This window comes from Malania oleifera, chromosome 12, assembly GCF_029873635.1.
Source record: "Malania oleifera isolate guangnan ecotype guangnan chromosome 12, ASM2987363v1, whole genome shotgun sequence".
Taxonomy (NCBI): domain Eukaryota; kingdom Viridiplantae; phylum Streptophyta; class Magnoliopsida; order Santalales; family Ximeniaceae; genus Malania; species Malania oleifera.
The window spans coordinates 11,723,754-11,740,392 of NC_080428.1; the positions used below are offsets into that span (position 1 = coordinate 11,723,754).

Genomic DNA, 16,639 nt, shown 5'->3' on the forward strand with positions numbered 1-16,639 from the left:
TCTATGAACCAATGGAAAGAGCACCTATGCTAGGGGTGTGCAATCAGTCGGTTCGGCCAAGTCGGCCAATTAACCGAATTAATCGATTTTTTTCAGTTAACCCTCCATTTTAACCAAACTGACCAAACTACACTCCTTAACCGAACCGTACCCGACCAAACCAAATTTTTGGTTCGGTTAACCGAATTTAACCGAATCAAATTATAAGTAATCATGTAAAAAAACATTGATTGTATAATTTGTATACTTTTAAAATTAAACTTAATTATTTATATTTAATTATTAATAAATTACATAATTCGGGAATTTTATGGATTTAGGGAATTATGGGAACCCTAAATTATATAATTTATATTTAATTAGTAATTAATTACATAATTCAGTTAAATCGGTTAACCGAAACTCACTTTCACCATAACCAAATCGAAAATCGAATAACCGAATTTACCAAATTATAAAACCAAACCGATCCAAATTAAAAATTAATCGAACCGAACCGACTGAATTTGGTAAGTTAATTCGGTTAAAACCAAATTATGCTCGCCCCTAACCCATGCTATGATTGATATTGGGGCCACTCATAATTTTGTTTTGCAAACAGAAAGGGAGAGACTCAACTTATCCTTAAAGACGAATTCAAGATGCATGAAAGCGGTTAACTTTGTAGCCCAACCAAACAAATCACTATGAAGCTTGGACAGTGGACAGAGCATGCAAATTTCACATCCATGAGATGATTTCCAATGATTCTTGGAATCGAATTTTTGAGAAGACAAAGATGATTACAATGCCATATATTGGTTCTTCTTGTTAGATGGAAGGCCACCCTTGCATAGTGTAAGTCGTTGCAAATAAAGGTGACGACGAGAAGCTCATTTATGCCATGTAGCTTCAGAAAGGATTAAGGGTGAACAAACATATCTTGCCACATTGGTGATAAATGAAGTAGGCCAAGAGCACATGCCTACTGTCATCCAAGTTGTGTTGGATAAGTATAAGGTTGCTATACTAGACAAGCTACCAAACAACTTGCCTCCAGGATGCGGTGTGGAGTATGAGATAGAATTGTTACCATGAATGAAGTCGCCTACTAAAGGGACATATCAAATGGCGCCCCTAGAGTTAGCTCAGTCAAGGAAACAACTTGATGGGTTATTGGAAGCAGGTCATATACATCCTTCCAAGGCACTATTCAAAGGACCAGTGTTGTTTCAAAGGAAACATGATGGCAACATGCGGATGTATGTGGACTACCGCATGCTCAATAAGGTGACTATGCACAACAAATACCCTATTCCATTGATTGTTGATTTGTTTGATCAACTAAGCCATGCAAAGTACTTCACCAAACTTGACTTGAGGTCAGGTTACTTTTAAGTGAGGATAGCAGATGAGAATGCACCGAAGAAGACCTGTGTGACACAAATAGGACATATGAGTTTTTGTTGACGCCATTTAAGTTGATGAATGTACTTGCGACATTCTACATCTTTATAAACTAAGTATTTCATGAGTAGCTCAACAAGTTTGTTGTGGTGTACCTGGATGACAGTTGTCTACAGTTCTACTCTGGTGAAACATAGAGCAACTGCAGGAAGATGTTCGACAAGTTGAAGGAGAAAAGTTCGTATGTAAAGAAAGAGAAGTGCTCTTTTGCTCAACAGAGCATCAAATTCCTAGATCATGTGATTAAGCAAGGTCATATAAGGATGGATATGGAGAAGGTGAGAAATATTCAAGATTGGAAGATCCCAATGACAGTAAAGGACTTGCATTCCTTTCTTGAACTTGTCAACTATTACATAAAGTTAGTAGAGGGGTATTCGAGGAGAATTGCTCCTTTGTAAGAGCTAGGCGTGAACATAATCCGGTTAAAACCGAATTAATAGAATTAACCGACTAAATTTGGTTGGTTTGGTTCGGTTAAAAATTTATTCAATTCGGCTCGGTTTTCATTTTTGTTGAAATTCGATTTTTGGTTTTCGGTTTGATTTTTGGGTTTAGTTAATTCAGTATTAATAATAAATAATTATATATATTATATATTAAAATATTTTTTATATATCATATATATACTAAAATTTTATATATACATATTATATATATTATTTATATTTTATATATATTAAAATATTAAATCGATTAAAATTGGTTAACCGATTTAACCGAAATTCGGTTCGGTCGGTTTTGAATTCAATTAAATTTGGAATTTCGGTCGGTTCGGTTAATGAGATTCTTTAACTGAAATTTTTCAGTTAATATGGTTAATTAACTGAATTAATTGAATCGACCAAATGCTCACCCCTAGTAAGAGCTATTGAAGAAGGGTCATGGGTGGAACTAAACAAAGAAGTTATAAAGAGTCTTTGACAACTTGAAGAAGTCATAATGAGAGGTCTAGTACTTGCTCTTCCGAACATCATGAACCCTTCAAGATACAGACAGATACATCACACTATGCCCTTGGAGGAGGCCTGTTACAGGAGGGACATCTTGTTGCGTATGAGAGTTGTAAGCTTAATGAAGCCAAATGGAAGTACACAACTCAAGAGAAGAAGATGCTAGCGGTGAAACATTCTCTTCATGCATGGAGACATTACCTATTTGGGTCGAAATTTGTGGTGAAAACAATAACTTGGTTGTTTGCCACTTCTTTACACAACCAAAGTTATCACCCAAGTAGGCTTGTTGGGAAGAATTCTTGGCAGAATTTGTTTCTTACTTGAGAACAAGGTGGGGCAGATGAACCAAGTTGCAAATGCACCGAGCAAGTAGGCCAAGCTTGAGGCCTTACAAATGGTAACACACTTTACAGTAAGGTTGCCACGACAATGCAGGAGTACATCAAGGAAAACCTTGTCAAAGATCCAGTTACCCACAACCTCATAAAGCTGACGAAAGAGGGCAAAGTGCCCTAGTTCTGGTTAGAAGACGGATTGCTGATGAAACATCGTAACCAGCTCTTTGTACCTAGAGCTCGAGATCTAAGAAAGACGCTATTAGTGTGTCATGACACTATGCGGGTAGGAAATCCAAGATGGCATTGCACGTTGGCATTGCCGCAGCAAACATATTACTAGCCACATATGTGTGATCATGTGGTCAAGTATACCTGAACTTGTCTCACCTGCCAACAAGCGAAGGTGAAGCGGTAGAAGATTGTAGGGTTGTTAGAGACCCTATGAGTACCAACCAAACCGTGTGGTCTCTCATTGGACTTCATCACCAACTTGCCCAGAGTGGGAGATGCAAGGTCTACTTGTGCTTCTAGCCAAGTTTTAGAAGTACGATACTTTCATACCTACACCGAAATAGCACTAATATATTTAGATATCTTGGATCTATTATGCAAGCCGAGGGGGAAATTGAAGAAAACATAGTACATAAAATTAAAACAAGTTGGGTAAAATGGAGGAGTGCATCAAGTATGTTGTGTGATCGTAGAATACTCTCAAAAATAAAAGGAAAGTTTCATAATACGGCTATAAGGTTGGCTATGCTTTATGGTTCAAAATGTTGGGCAACTAAGAAACAACATGTACGAAAAGTAAAAGTTTTTAAAATGCAAATGTTGAGGTGGATGAGTGGTATGACATTAAAATATAAAGTAAAAAATGAGCATATAAGCAATAATTTAGGCATAGCACCAATCGAAGGCAAGATAAGGGAGGGATAGCTTAGATGGTTTGTGCATTTGAAACGCAGGCCTAGTAGACCACCTGTGAAGAGTGAGTTATAATTTCTAGCATGAAAAAAGGGTAAAGGTAGGCCTAAAATAACTTGGAACAAAGTAGTGAGGAAGGATTTAATAGCCCTTAATCTAATAGAGGAAAACGTTCTCGATCGGGTGAACTGGCGAAAAATGATTCATGTAGCTGACCCCACCTAGTGGGACTAAAGGCTTCTTCTTGTTGTTGTTGTTGTTGTTTTGTTGTGCTTCTCACTTTTGTCTTTCCCAACTTTCATAAATCATTCTCATTATACGATATAGTGAGTTGGGGAAATTATTATAATGAGGATGATAATGATACAAATTTATTATTTTTTTAAAGACTCATAAGAGATGCATTAATTAACAATTTGAAAATACTAACTTGTTAGGAAAATATTTTATTGTAATAATATTAGCAATTTGATATTTATAGTCTATATTTTTCAACTTCAACCTTCTTTTCTTCTCTAGTTATTGTATATTTGTACTCTTCATATGTTTTATTTGTCTAATAGATTAATGGAATGTATTTTATAAATTAATTTATCACAAATAAGAATTTATCACGCATAAGAATAATGTGAAAGTATAAATACACACATGGACGTAATTTTTTTGATAATCATGGCTTAAAACAAATGAAAATTTATTGCCTTTACCAAACAACTTAGTTAAACTAAAGGATCCAAAATACACTAAAACTCTTTCTAAGAAGAGTTGCTTAAAACATACAAATACACTAATATGCACAAAGTTGTGCATTCTTGAAAAAAATTATGGTCATCACACCTACTTCCCATTATGTAACATCCGCTACTCCCGCTTCCTGTTACAACCGCACCATTATGTTATACAGCCCGCTACTGCAATTTAAAACTATAAGAGAAAGGCTATGTCCCTCATTCCCCTTGCAATTTTCTAGTGCGTTTAGAGAGAGAGGAACAGGCGTTTGTTCAAAAATTCAATCTCAGCAATCCAAAACAGCAGAGAACACTAGTTTACTGCGGTCAATAGCTGGCATAGTGAGATGGTAACATCCTTCAGGGTCAATAAAGTTTCCTTTAATTATTTTATTTTTTTAAAAGTAGAATTATTAAAATAAATAGCTGAGGGAAATTTAGTTAACCTACCAACTCAGAGTTCTGATTTGGGACAGAAGTGACTGGTGGACCTGATGGACCAGACAAGATTACAGTGGCCCCCTGACAATCAAAACATCGTGTAAGTTTGAAACTCAGAAAATAGAATTAAAGGAATAAAATTAAAAATATGCTGCACTAGTAATAATGACATAGTGTGCAATATAGAAATTTTAAGCTAAATCTTCCAACTGAATAAAAAATAGAAATCCATGTGGAAAATACAGCAAATATTTACAGTTTAAACAGATGCAAGCAAATAGTAAATAAATGAAAAGAAATCAAAATTTCAAGTTGCAAGATTTTTTAAGGTAGAATTATTACTGACCTCCTTACTCCTAATAGCCATGTGTCCCGGCGGGGGAGCAGGCAGTGCTTGTGATGGGAGAGCAACTGATTTACCCCATCCAATCTTCAGTTCGTATTCATAAACCACCACCCCTGCAGCAGAGAAATTCTCTTTCAATCCCTTTTTTATCTTTTGCACGCCACATTATATGTTATACGCATTCAACAAATATATTGAAGCAATAGCTCCAAGCTACATCAAGGTCACAAACTATTGAATTGTTTTATTCAATCACAGGACATTTAAGGATCAAAGGAACTGGATTTAATCGATATGAATGACACTTCAAGAAAAGAAAAGCAGTATGTGATTTCCACAAATGATCTATTTCTGACTCTCTGAGTCTCTCCCCTGGCTATCAATCTCACAGATTTCTTTCCCAATTCTCTAAGCAATTTCTTAACAGAATAATTTTGGGACATCATGATAAGTACTTTTGCCGGAAATCAGGGCAGATTGGAGGCGAGTCCTTCAATCTGAGACTGGAGAAGGTTGGTCTTGGTCGACTACAAGCAAAACATTCTTAAAGACGATCGAATTTTTGGGGAAAGGATCATTCCATCTTCGTACATTGGGGTTCAGGCCTTTGGATCGAGATTTTGTGGTTGCATTGAAATCAATTGCTGATCCAGTGAAAGGAAGGTTCACATGCAGATATTTGATGCTTTGTAGGAGGAAAAGAGATTTCAATGGAATGGAGTGGCAAAAGGTGTTGCTAAGCCACCATCTATCAAAAATGGGGATTTTTGTGTTTATCATGGTAATACGCTGATGGCATAGGGGAAGAATCAGCTGGCTGGAGTGATTGAAGGGTCGCAGCAAGGGTCTCCAAGAGCATCATCATGGAGAAAATGGCTTGGTTGGTCCTGGTCTAGAAGCAATAGTATTATGGAGTTGGCCAGGTATTTATTTTTTAGTTTCATGTTGAATCTCTGTAAGGCTCAGCACACTTCTCGTACCAATTTAAAAAAAAGGGGAATTATAAATGGGAATACCTAAAAATTAGATCTGTGATGGAGGGATCATTATGCATTGCCAATAGGGCTGCTATGCGCGGGGGGCGGGGGCGGGGGGCGGGGGAGGGGGGGTTGGGGTGGGGGAAGAGGAGTTTTTGTGGTTCAGTTGCTTCTACAGTTCTTGGGCAGCAGTTCTCTCTCCAAAAGGAATTCTTCAAACTCATCTTTGAAAAACCAATAACTTTCAAAGCAGTTAGACCTGTTTACTTTTCTGCTTTGACTAAGATTCTGAACCACAACATGAGGGGAGCAGTCGTGCTGTCAAGGGGTTCAAAAAGCATCTTTAGGTGGTTGGTGGTTGTGGGAACTTAAGGAACAAGCAAGTCAGAATCTTAATGATGAGTTCAGAGTGCAAGATGCCAAAAGGAACAAATGTTAATGTCAAGCAGAGAGGATGGAATTATATTGTCAGAAATAATGGCAGTGATAGGTCTCTGGATGCTAGAACCTATAAAGCAAATTGATAGGGCAGAGTCTATTAAAAAGTTTATACTTGTCATATGGCAATCCAGACAAGCTTTAAATGAGGAACTTCCTCGATGATACTTGAGTTAATTCTGATGTGTGGGTGAGTAAAAATTTAAAACTAAATACCCATGCTAGTTTTAGCATTGAGGAAACTTCGAATGTTTGAAGGTGGAATCAGATGAGAAGACTAATCAGAAAAGGAAGGGGGGGGGGGGGGGAGAGGATAAGTCTAACAATGAGAATGATTTTGATAGTGGTTTTCTTGTGATGTCGGTTTATTCCTGGATGAGTTTCCTGAAAAATATGGGCATGTTTTAGATTCCCTTGATATAGTTGGTGACATTTCTCATGTGCCAGTGACTCTGCTTGTAGGTATAGAGGGTGTTCTTATTTTTAAGGATGATAGTATGGGTAAAGAAGCATCAAGTGACCATAGTAGCCAGTAGGGATCACATTTCAATTACCCGACTCTCCTTTGGTCAGGATTAATGGGAAGGATCTTGAAGCTCAACAACTTATAGACAAGATAAGAAGTGGTTGTCTGATCCTAGGGGACAGGAAGTTTGACTGGATTGGGGCAATATTTTAAGAAGTGAAGGCATAAGACGAGGCATATTAACCCTTGAAAGGCAAGGCATAAGCCTTAGGGCGTTGGGGTAAGCCTTTTGAGGATTTTATTTTTAGATAAAATATGTAAACAATTTACATTCATTTTAAAAACTAAAAAAAAAATTAAAATTAAAAATCATAAATATAATGTAAAATAATTTTTTTTAAAAAGCATAATTTGCATACTACTCTTTGGCCAATCAAAAATTTCTAACTTGAATTCATTAGGTAAATCATGACAAGAGATAGCCATAACATTACAAAGTTATGGATGAGGTGATAAGTCTTAACAATGAGAATGATTTTGATAGTGGTTTTCTTGTGATGTCGGTATATTACTGGATGAGTTTACCGAAAAATATGGGCATGTTTTAGATTCCCTTGATATAGTTGGTGACATTTCTCATGTGCCAGCGACTCTGCTTGTAGGTATAGAGGGTGTTCTTATTGTTGAGGATGATGGTATGGGTAAAGAAGCATCAAGTGACCATAGTAGGGATCGCATTTCAATTACCCGACTCTCCTTTGGTCAGAATTAATGGGAAGGATCTTGAAGCTCAACAACTTATAGACAAGATAGGAAGTGGTTGGCTGATCCTAGGGGACAGGAAGTTTGACTGGATCGGGGCAATATTTTAAGAAGTGAGGGCATAAGACGAGGCATTTTAACCCTTGAAAGGCAAGGCATAAACCTTCGTGCGTTGGGGTAAGCCTTTTGAGGATTTTATTTTTAGATAAAATATTTAAACAAATTACATTCATTTTAAAACTAAAAAAAAAAAAATTAAAAAAATCACAAATATAATGTAATATAATTTTTTTTTAAAAAGCATAATTTGCATACTACTCTTTGGCTAATCAAAAATTTCTAACTTAAATTCATTAGGTAAATCATGACAAGAGATAGCCATAACATTACAAAGTTCAAATTATTTCAAGATCTAAGACACAACTCTCAATTATTTTGTGAAGGTTAAGGTTCAAGAGTTTTAGAAATCAACTCATATTATAACATTTATATAAACATTAAAATTTACAAGCCAAAACTAACTTGAGAATCACACTTTTAAAATGCATGAGCCTCAACTAAAAGGCACAAAAGGTGCACCTTTTGTACAAACGCACAAGTCTCAGTGTATAATGCATTAACCATTTTCGGATTTGGTATTTTACATTGAGCCTCAAGGTGTTTTGAACCTTGATTGAGCCTTTTAAACCATTGGATGGCGGTAAGAGTAAGGTTTAGAAAAGGTCAGCGTGAACCAGCAAAGTTGAAGTGTTCAATTAAATACGATGGGAAGGGTTTAAAAAGGGGTTTCCTCATTTAATCATTTGTTAGGTTTCTTTTTCTTTTTTTTTTATTCAATTTTTTCTTCATTTTTTCCTTTTTATAAGGACCTCTAGTCCTCAGTACGTAATTCCTTTTTCCTCCATCTTAATACATTTCCTTTCAGTTATCAAAAAGAAAAAGAACCATGGGGTTACCAGAACATACTCAAAACTGAGGGTGCTTCTTGATCTAATTGCACAGGTGAATTTTAAATCCCCCAGCTGATTTCAATATATTATTAAAAAAAAAAAAAAACATTATTGTGTACTATTTGATTCTCAAGGAAAAATAATGTTCCATTAAAAAGTGGAAAGTCACTGTTATTTCCTCCAAAATGTAAAGTTCTTCAACGAAGCCACTTTGTAGCTGAAGATAATCACTATATTTGCTTGATGAAGAAAGTACCAAAAATAACTGACAAAATGTAAATAAAGATCACCATACAAGAGCAATTACCATAAAATTATGTTACCAATAAAAATGAAAAAACCATAAAAAAACAAACCTTGCATTTCATCCTTTGCAGCCTGTCCATCAGCTCTGTTCATAAAAGCTACAAAACCACAGTTTCTTTGTCGCCTCCGTTCCTCTTCTGTCCTAGGCCACATTATCTTTACACTAGCAATAGGCCCAAATCTTCCAAATGTCCGCAAGAGAAAATTTTCATCAACCTGAAGTAACAAGTGTAACAAAATTTAGACCAACATTTCCCAAACAACAGAGCATTAAGCAACAACAACGGAAGATGATTAAACATCCAACAGAGTCTAACCTGAGGTGAAAGATTCCCAACATAGAGATTTGTAGTTTGAGGATCTCCATCATCAAATGACCCAGGAAGCTTTCCACTTGGATCAAAGTCATCAGGTAGCTCATCAAAACGACTAGACAACTGACAAAAAGTTCATTTAAAATAATGCAAAGAATTCAGAGTCAGAACCACACAGAATGAAGGTGTGTCTTCAATATTCATACACAAATGAGTTTATTATCAGAATTTTAATAATTAAAAAATACGAGAAGCAAATCTCAAATCAGAATCTTTAGGTGCATTCACAAACACATACAACAAAGAATACAGAATCACACAAGATCTTAAATTTCAAAAAGTAAAAGTTGCCGAGATGAGGATGCTTAGATGGATGAGTGGTATAACATTGAAAGATAAATTAAGGAATGAACATATTCGTGGTAAGTTAGGTGTAGCTCCTATAGAAGATAAGATAAGAGAGGGACGACTCAGATGGTATGGACACTTGCAACGTAGGCCTTATAGTGCACCTGTGAAGAAGAGTGACTTAGTTACTGTGGGAGGCAGTAGAAGGGGTAGGGGTAGACCTAAAATAACTTGGGAGGAGATAGTGAGTAAGGATTTAATATCTTTGAATCTATCAAAAGAAATGGTCCATGAGCGCATAAATTGGCGGAAAAGGATTCATATAGCTAACCCCACTTAGTGGGACTAAGGCTTGGTTTTGTTGTTGTTGTTGTTTGTTGACTAAAATTTCAAAGCTCCGAAATATGGAAATTTCGATTTCAATGTCAATTTTCTTCGATTTGAAAAAAACAATGAAAATTAGTAGTAAAGCATGGAATTGTGTTATGAAACTTTAGGAATAGTTAATAGACATAATAATGTATGTTTTAGGACTAACATACTGCAAATTAAATACATCTATGTTGTGTATGAGGTACAATAGTTGTATTATAATACATATATTAAACATATTAGGTTGATATAATGAAATTCATAAATCAATTAAATATGATTAAATATACAAATAAAAATAATTTAGATATGAATGGTCAAATAAAATGTTGTTGAAAGTTTAATTTTTCATGTAACTTCAATATCCTTTGTAATAACTAATAATATTTTGTTTCAATAAAAAAGAAATAAGATAAATTAGCAGAGAAATTTCACTTTTTTGTTTAAATCTCACATTTTAATTCTAAGGAAATTGTAATCTATAGTTAAAATTTCAACAAGTTTTGCTAAAATTTTGAGATTTTGATAAATTTCGGATGATTTTCCGAAATTGCGATGGATATAATGCAAGATGGAAATAGACTGCCATTTCAATTTCAAGAGTGACAGAAAGCGGAAATTTCAACAGAAATTTCAAAATTTTCTTGGAAATTTAAGAGCATGGAATCACACTCAAATCAAAGTTCCTTTCAGAATCATACTCAAACCACAATCCATCAATTTGCTTGCACACATCTGTACTGTCAGAAGTACCCAAATGACAGACTCTTGCATGTGGGAATATTTTTTGGATTGCAGCTTGGCAGTGCATGCACACTGCAAACACACAAAATATGAATATAAAATGTGCAAGAAGCCATGCACAACTGCTTCGGAAACATAACTACATAAGCTCATGCTGCTCATCCCTTATCAAACTCAACTTTTTATTCAACATATTGGGGAAAAAAATAGCATGAGAAATTACTTACAGAAGAATTATCATTTTGGCGCACACCACGCCATTGTTCACGTTCTTGATTTCGCTTCTCCCTCATTTCCTGCTCATGCTTCAGCTCCTCCATAAAATGATCTATGTTTCGTGTTTTTCCTTTATCTTTCTCCTTTGTCTTCTCCTCCTCTTTCTAAGAAGTTGTAATGCATTCAGGAATAGTGTCATCAACAACAGGATTTTATGCACTACATATATAAAATAAATAAATACATAAAAGCCAATAGCTTCTATCAAGCACACTGACCTTCCTGTCAGATTCTTTTCCCTTGGCTGCCAGAGGTGGTGGTATAAAAGATGGAACATACCTGCATAAATAACAATTAAAATAAAACAAGTTCCATACTACTAGAAATTATCCATCACACAATAGATTCATAAATCGGAACCAAAAAATATAGTGATACATAAATTTATTGATGCTATAGCTTTATATCTAGCTAGGCTGAGGCCATATGTTTCCTCAAAAGCAATAGCAAGTTGAATTTTCAGGTGCTTCCACAAGATGAACAACTATGGCAGTTTGTATCCTCAGTTCCTCACGGAATTTGCATTTGAAAATTTTAATGAACAAAGAATGTAAACCAAAGTTAGTAGGTGTTAACGAAGAGAAAAAGCTCGCATACAGCTCAAGACTAGGGAAAGGCATGGTCAAAAGACAAACGTAGAAAATTTCGATCCCAACTGTTTCTTTGGCAGTTGGCACTAAGCAGAATCAAACCTTGTCATCAAAAATATCAAACTAACTCAAAAGAGAAAAACAACCCATTTTCTAACAAACAGCAGCTTGGTTATTATAGACACAACATCTCACCACTCCCACTCTTCAAACCTCAATATCACAAACACAATTAAAAAAAGGATAGTCCTGCTTTAAAGGGGCAAAAAAAAAAGAATGAGCATATTTGCTCCAAAATAATGACAAAGAAGAATCGAGTAACAGTTAATAATAATTCCCAGCAAATCAAAACCCTGTCAATCATTTCACAATATTGAAATGGTGGCACGACAGAGAGAGAGAGAGAAAGAGAGAGAAATTAACCAGTGAGGAGAAAGAAAAGATAAGAGATTAGAAAATAAAATGTATTCCCAAACCCTAAGGCACACAACTCAATATTTTTTGGACAAAATGGGTTTGATATTGACACAGGATTTAAGGTTGCATTGCAGAAAGTGCAAGAAAAAGAAGGGCAGAGAGAGTTGAGGAAATTGGTGTTCTCCATTAATTACAAAGAAAAAGACCTAACGGTTTCATAAATAGTAACTTTACTTCTTAGATTTTGTTTTCGTTTTTGTTGCGAGGACTTGACCTCTTCCTCTTAGATTGTGTTCATTTTTTTTGACAACAAAATTTCCTTTGCTATCAAAACAAAAGAAAAAATAAAACATCAAATAAAATCCACTCTATCATTCCACTTAATCTGTGCTCGTAGTCATGTCTTCATTTACTCTTTGGACCCACCCCCTATCCTCGTAGAATCACCAACTTAACCATTTCTACTCTATGACAGCATTAATTAATTACTGCTTTTAACTCTCACCTATTAGGGCATGTCATACATTGCCCATGCATGTTCTGAAAAACAGTCATGCAGCCATATTTAATTTATCCCTTAGTCAACAACAATCAGGAATAACTTAGTGAAAATCGGATATAAAATGCAACCAAATCCTGACTTCTAATCGCTTTGTATTGCCTTTGCCTTCATATCTCCAACCAAACAGATAGATATCTTGTAATTTCTTTCCTATTTTTCAACCATACAGGACAAAAACTTAATAGAAGATTAGGAACTTAAACAAACCAAACTTAAATCAATTCCTGCATATACCTTGGGCATCCAATGAAACTAATAAAAAACCCCTTCAATAGAATAACAACAGCAGAAATATTCTGCTCCAAATAACACAACCAAGCCTTCATATTTGGTGAAAAAGAATACTTTCCTAACTCATCATATAATTTCAGAAACCTTACCTTTTGTTTTGAAATAAATATAAACTTTCTTTGAGATTCAGTGATTCCATAATATTCTTCTACACTCATCAGGTTTTTTTTTTTTTTTTGAGATGCAGAAGGAAAATTTATTGATAATGAGATGAGATGATACAAAAGATGAGGAAACCACATCCTCCTAGAAAATTAAATGGAGAAAAAAACACCCTCCATTAAAAATAAAAATTACATCAAGAGAGCTCTCAAATCCAGTGCAAATCACCCAAAATATTCACACAAAAATCCTAAAAGGAACAGTCAAAAAGAAGCCAGAAACAGGACTAACCGGCCCACCTCCACAACTCATATTCAAACATCACCATCAGCAACCATGTTCTTCACCTTCAAACCCACAAGGTGAATCAAACCTGTCTCCATCCTCCAACATCTCCATGTCCAAACCCAAACACCAACCTCACCTTCATCTTTGTTAACAAGACTTGAAAGTAAACCACTCCCTTTACCTGCAATTTCTGACTTCCATCTCATTATCTGGAGTACTTCATAAGTTCAATAAAAAAGATCTTCATTGTGGCATCCTAAGCCATCTTACCACAAAATAGATAGCATGTCTTAGACCACTGCAACAGCATACTCCTCACTTCACTCAACACTTTCGTCACTACCTATGCCCAATGCCAATATACAAACCAGATCTTCACGCATTATCATGTTGCCTGTGTTGCAAGTAGAGACCATCTATACCGCAAACAATACCATCCCTATACACACAGGCACACACATACAAACATAGGCATACAAGTGCGCATACGCAGATGCATTTAAAAATGCTGCAATTTCTAACCCACAGAATCCTGGTTAAACCATTTTATTAATCATGGCATCCTAAGTCATCTTGTCACAAAAATTGATAGCATACACTTCAGATCATAGCTATAAAAATGGGTCTGGAATGGTCATATTGTTCATTATATAAGAGTATGCAATGGTTGCAATGGTGGCCTCCTCAGATGAGAGACCACACAGTGATATCTAAGAATCCCCTCAAAACAGAAGCGTATTGACCAATATGATTTGTTATGGCACCACAACACCCATTACAGACTGCTAAAGATGGTAACACACCACTACTTGGTCAAATGAATGCTTTTGACCCCACCTTATTTGCATGTTTTCACACTTTTTCCTATACTAAAGCTTAAAAAACTCAATTTGGAGTTTATTTACTTAATTGGCAATTTTCTTTGAAAAAATATTTAAGGCTTTTTTTAACTTCAATATTTAATACACATTTCTTTAATAACTAGCTTTTGTTTCTCATTAAATTAACATATATATATTTGCATATCATTCAACTATCATCTAGGTTTCTTTTCCCATAACTTTATAAAAAGAAGAAAGGAATTACAAAGGGAAGGATCAGAAGTACACGCAGAAAAAGAAAAGGGGAAAAAACTTCTTTTAACAGAAAATGAAAGAAAGTTACAAAGAATGGAGGACAGGACATACTCCAAAACAAAAAAACAAAAAAATGCAAAAATATTTACATTAGAGCCCCTCTCCAACACCTCATCCATAAAATTCATAGAAAGAAACCCATAGAATGAGCCCAAAAAGGAAAGCAAGGTACATAACACTATCCCGTAACAATGAAAGGGATTTGTTTTTTCCAATAAAATCACAATATAATCAGTGTAAAATGACTTTGCCCTAATTTCAAAAAAACACCCACCACTCCCAAAGCGCACACACATAGGAGAGTTTTATCACAAAAAATTCTCAAATTCTTACTAACCAAATACACCACACATTAAAGCACAATCCCATAAAATACTAGCATCTTCCTTCAGACAAAACCTAAAAATCTAATAAGAAACAGCTCTTCCAGAGTGCATGGACCAACCCAACATTCTTCGTCAACAATGTCCATTACCCCCAATTGCAAAAAATAGATGGGCATTTTTCTCACTATTCTGCTGGCACAACACATAGATCAGGCGACAAATCCTTATCAGTTCTATTCCTCTACAAGCAATACTTGGTATTGTGTTATCCAAGATCATGCACCAAACAAAAGTCTTGACCTTAATGGCAAACTTAGCCTTCCAAACAAAATTTTTCATGAAAAAAACCGCAATCATTTCAGGACTTCACAAGGTAAGATTAAAAATTTACAAGAGAAGATACCAAACCTATCAAAACACCAATTCTCTTGTCCTGAAAAATATGAAAGTGATAAGAATCAAGAATCGATCTCAAAGAACTAAACACATCTAGTTCCCTATAATCACAAGGGCCAAAGGGAGTGGAGTCTACATGGTTTCCCTAGTAGATAAAGGCTGCAGGGCTTGGATTGGAGTCTCAATGATACTACCCCCGCTCAGTAGCTTCAGAGGCCTTTCAAAGTTGAAGAAGTTAGAGAACAGTGATTTTTTATTTTTTTTTTATGATAAAAGAAGAATTTCATTAATAGAATAAGAATATACAGTAAAGAGAATAAGACATCTCTTGACAAAGTCTGGAAAATCAAAATAAAAAACACAAAGAAACAACTTCAAGACTAAAAAACAAGAGAGAAAAACCAGCACGAACTAATGCTCCAACACATGATGCCAATTGTGCTGAATATCAGAGAAGCTCATCCCCTTAAAATTACCTTGTCCCACACACCAAAGAGAATGCAAATAATGCATCCTTTCCCAAACAAGCAACTGAGACGACATCTTCCTTAGAAAAATGTGCGCATTAGTTAAAAAATAGTGGTTGATATATGTACGAGAAAGCCCCTGGCTCTAATGGTTTCATGATGACCTTTTTTTCCATAAGAATTAGGAGATGTTGCAAGAGAATATTACGAGTTTTTTGGAGGAATTCCACAGAAACAGGATGAGGGGCAATAGTATGAACTCCACTTTCTTAACCCTCATCCCTACAAAGAGTTCATCAAGGGTCAGGGATTTCAGGCTGATAGACCCTTATAAGATTCTGCCTGAAGTCTTATCTACGAGGCTGAAAGAAGTTTCAGGAGATACAGTGACCACGACTCAGTCCACTTTTATTAAAGATATACAGATTATCTTGGAAGCAAATGAGGTGGTAGACAATGTGAGGATGAGCAAAAGGGGGTTCATCTTTAAGCTGGACTTCAAGACAGCTTAAAATAGAGTGAACTGGGGTTTTCATAAAGTTGTGTGTAGGTATGGCTTAGGGGTCATATGGAGCAAATGGATTAGAGGTTGTCCAACCTTGATCAACATTTCCATCGTTGTTAATGAGCGCCCATAAAGTGGCTTAGAGCTTCTTGGGGGGCTTAGGCAAAGGGAACCGCTGTCTTCATTTTTGTTCACCCAAGTGGTGGATGTCCAGAGCAGGATGCTCCCACATGTGCAGCAATTGGGATGATTAGGAGGCTAAATGTTGGCAAGGAAGAGGTGGAGGTGTCTCATCTCCAATTTGCTGATGACACTACAATGCTTCTCAAGGACAATGTTGAGAAATTCTGGAAGTCAATTGTCTTCGTTAAAAATTTTCGAAAGGACTTCAGAATTTAAAATCAACTTGTCCATGACCGGGGTAGCA

The 16,639-nt window shown here is 35.6% G+C and overlaps 1 protein-coding gene across 2 annotated transcripts in view; it reads right to left on the reverse strand.

Moving 5' to 3' along the window:
* The window catches only part of LOC131144928 (protein RRC1), a 71,716-nt gene that overhangs the window by 18,961 nt on the left and 36,116 nt on the right, over positions 1–16,639 (reverse strand). For both annotated transcript variants that reach the window (XM_058093890.1, XM_058093891.1), the window contains exons 5-10: positions 11,351–11,411; positions 11,084–11,236; positions 9,396–9,515; positions 9,129–9,294; positions 5,180–5,292; positions 4,843–4,914 (exon numbers count right to left, since the gene is read on the reverse strand). In XM_058093890.1, coding sequence (XP_057949873.1) covers positions 4,843–4,914; positions 5,180–5,292; positions 9,129–9,294; positions 9,396–9,515; positions 11,084–11,236; positions 11,351–11,411 — 685 coding nt within the window. The remainder of the gene's footprint in view (positions 1–4,842; positions 4,915–5,179; positions 5,293–9,128; positions 9,295–9,395; positions 9,516–11,083; positions 11,237–11,350; positions 11,412–16,639) is intronic.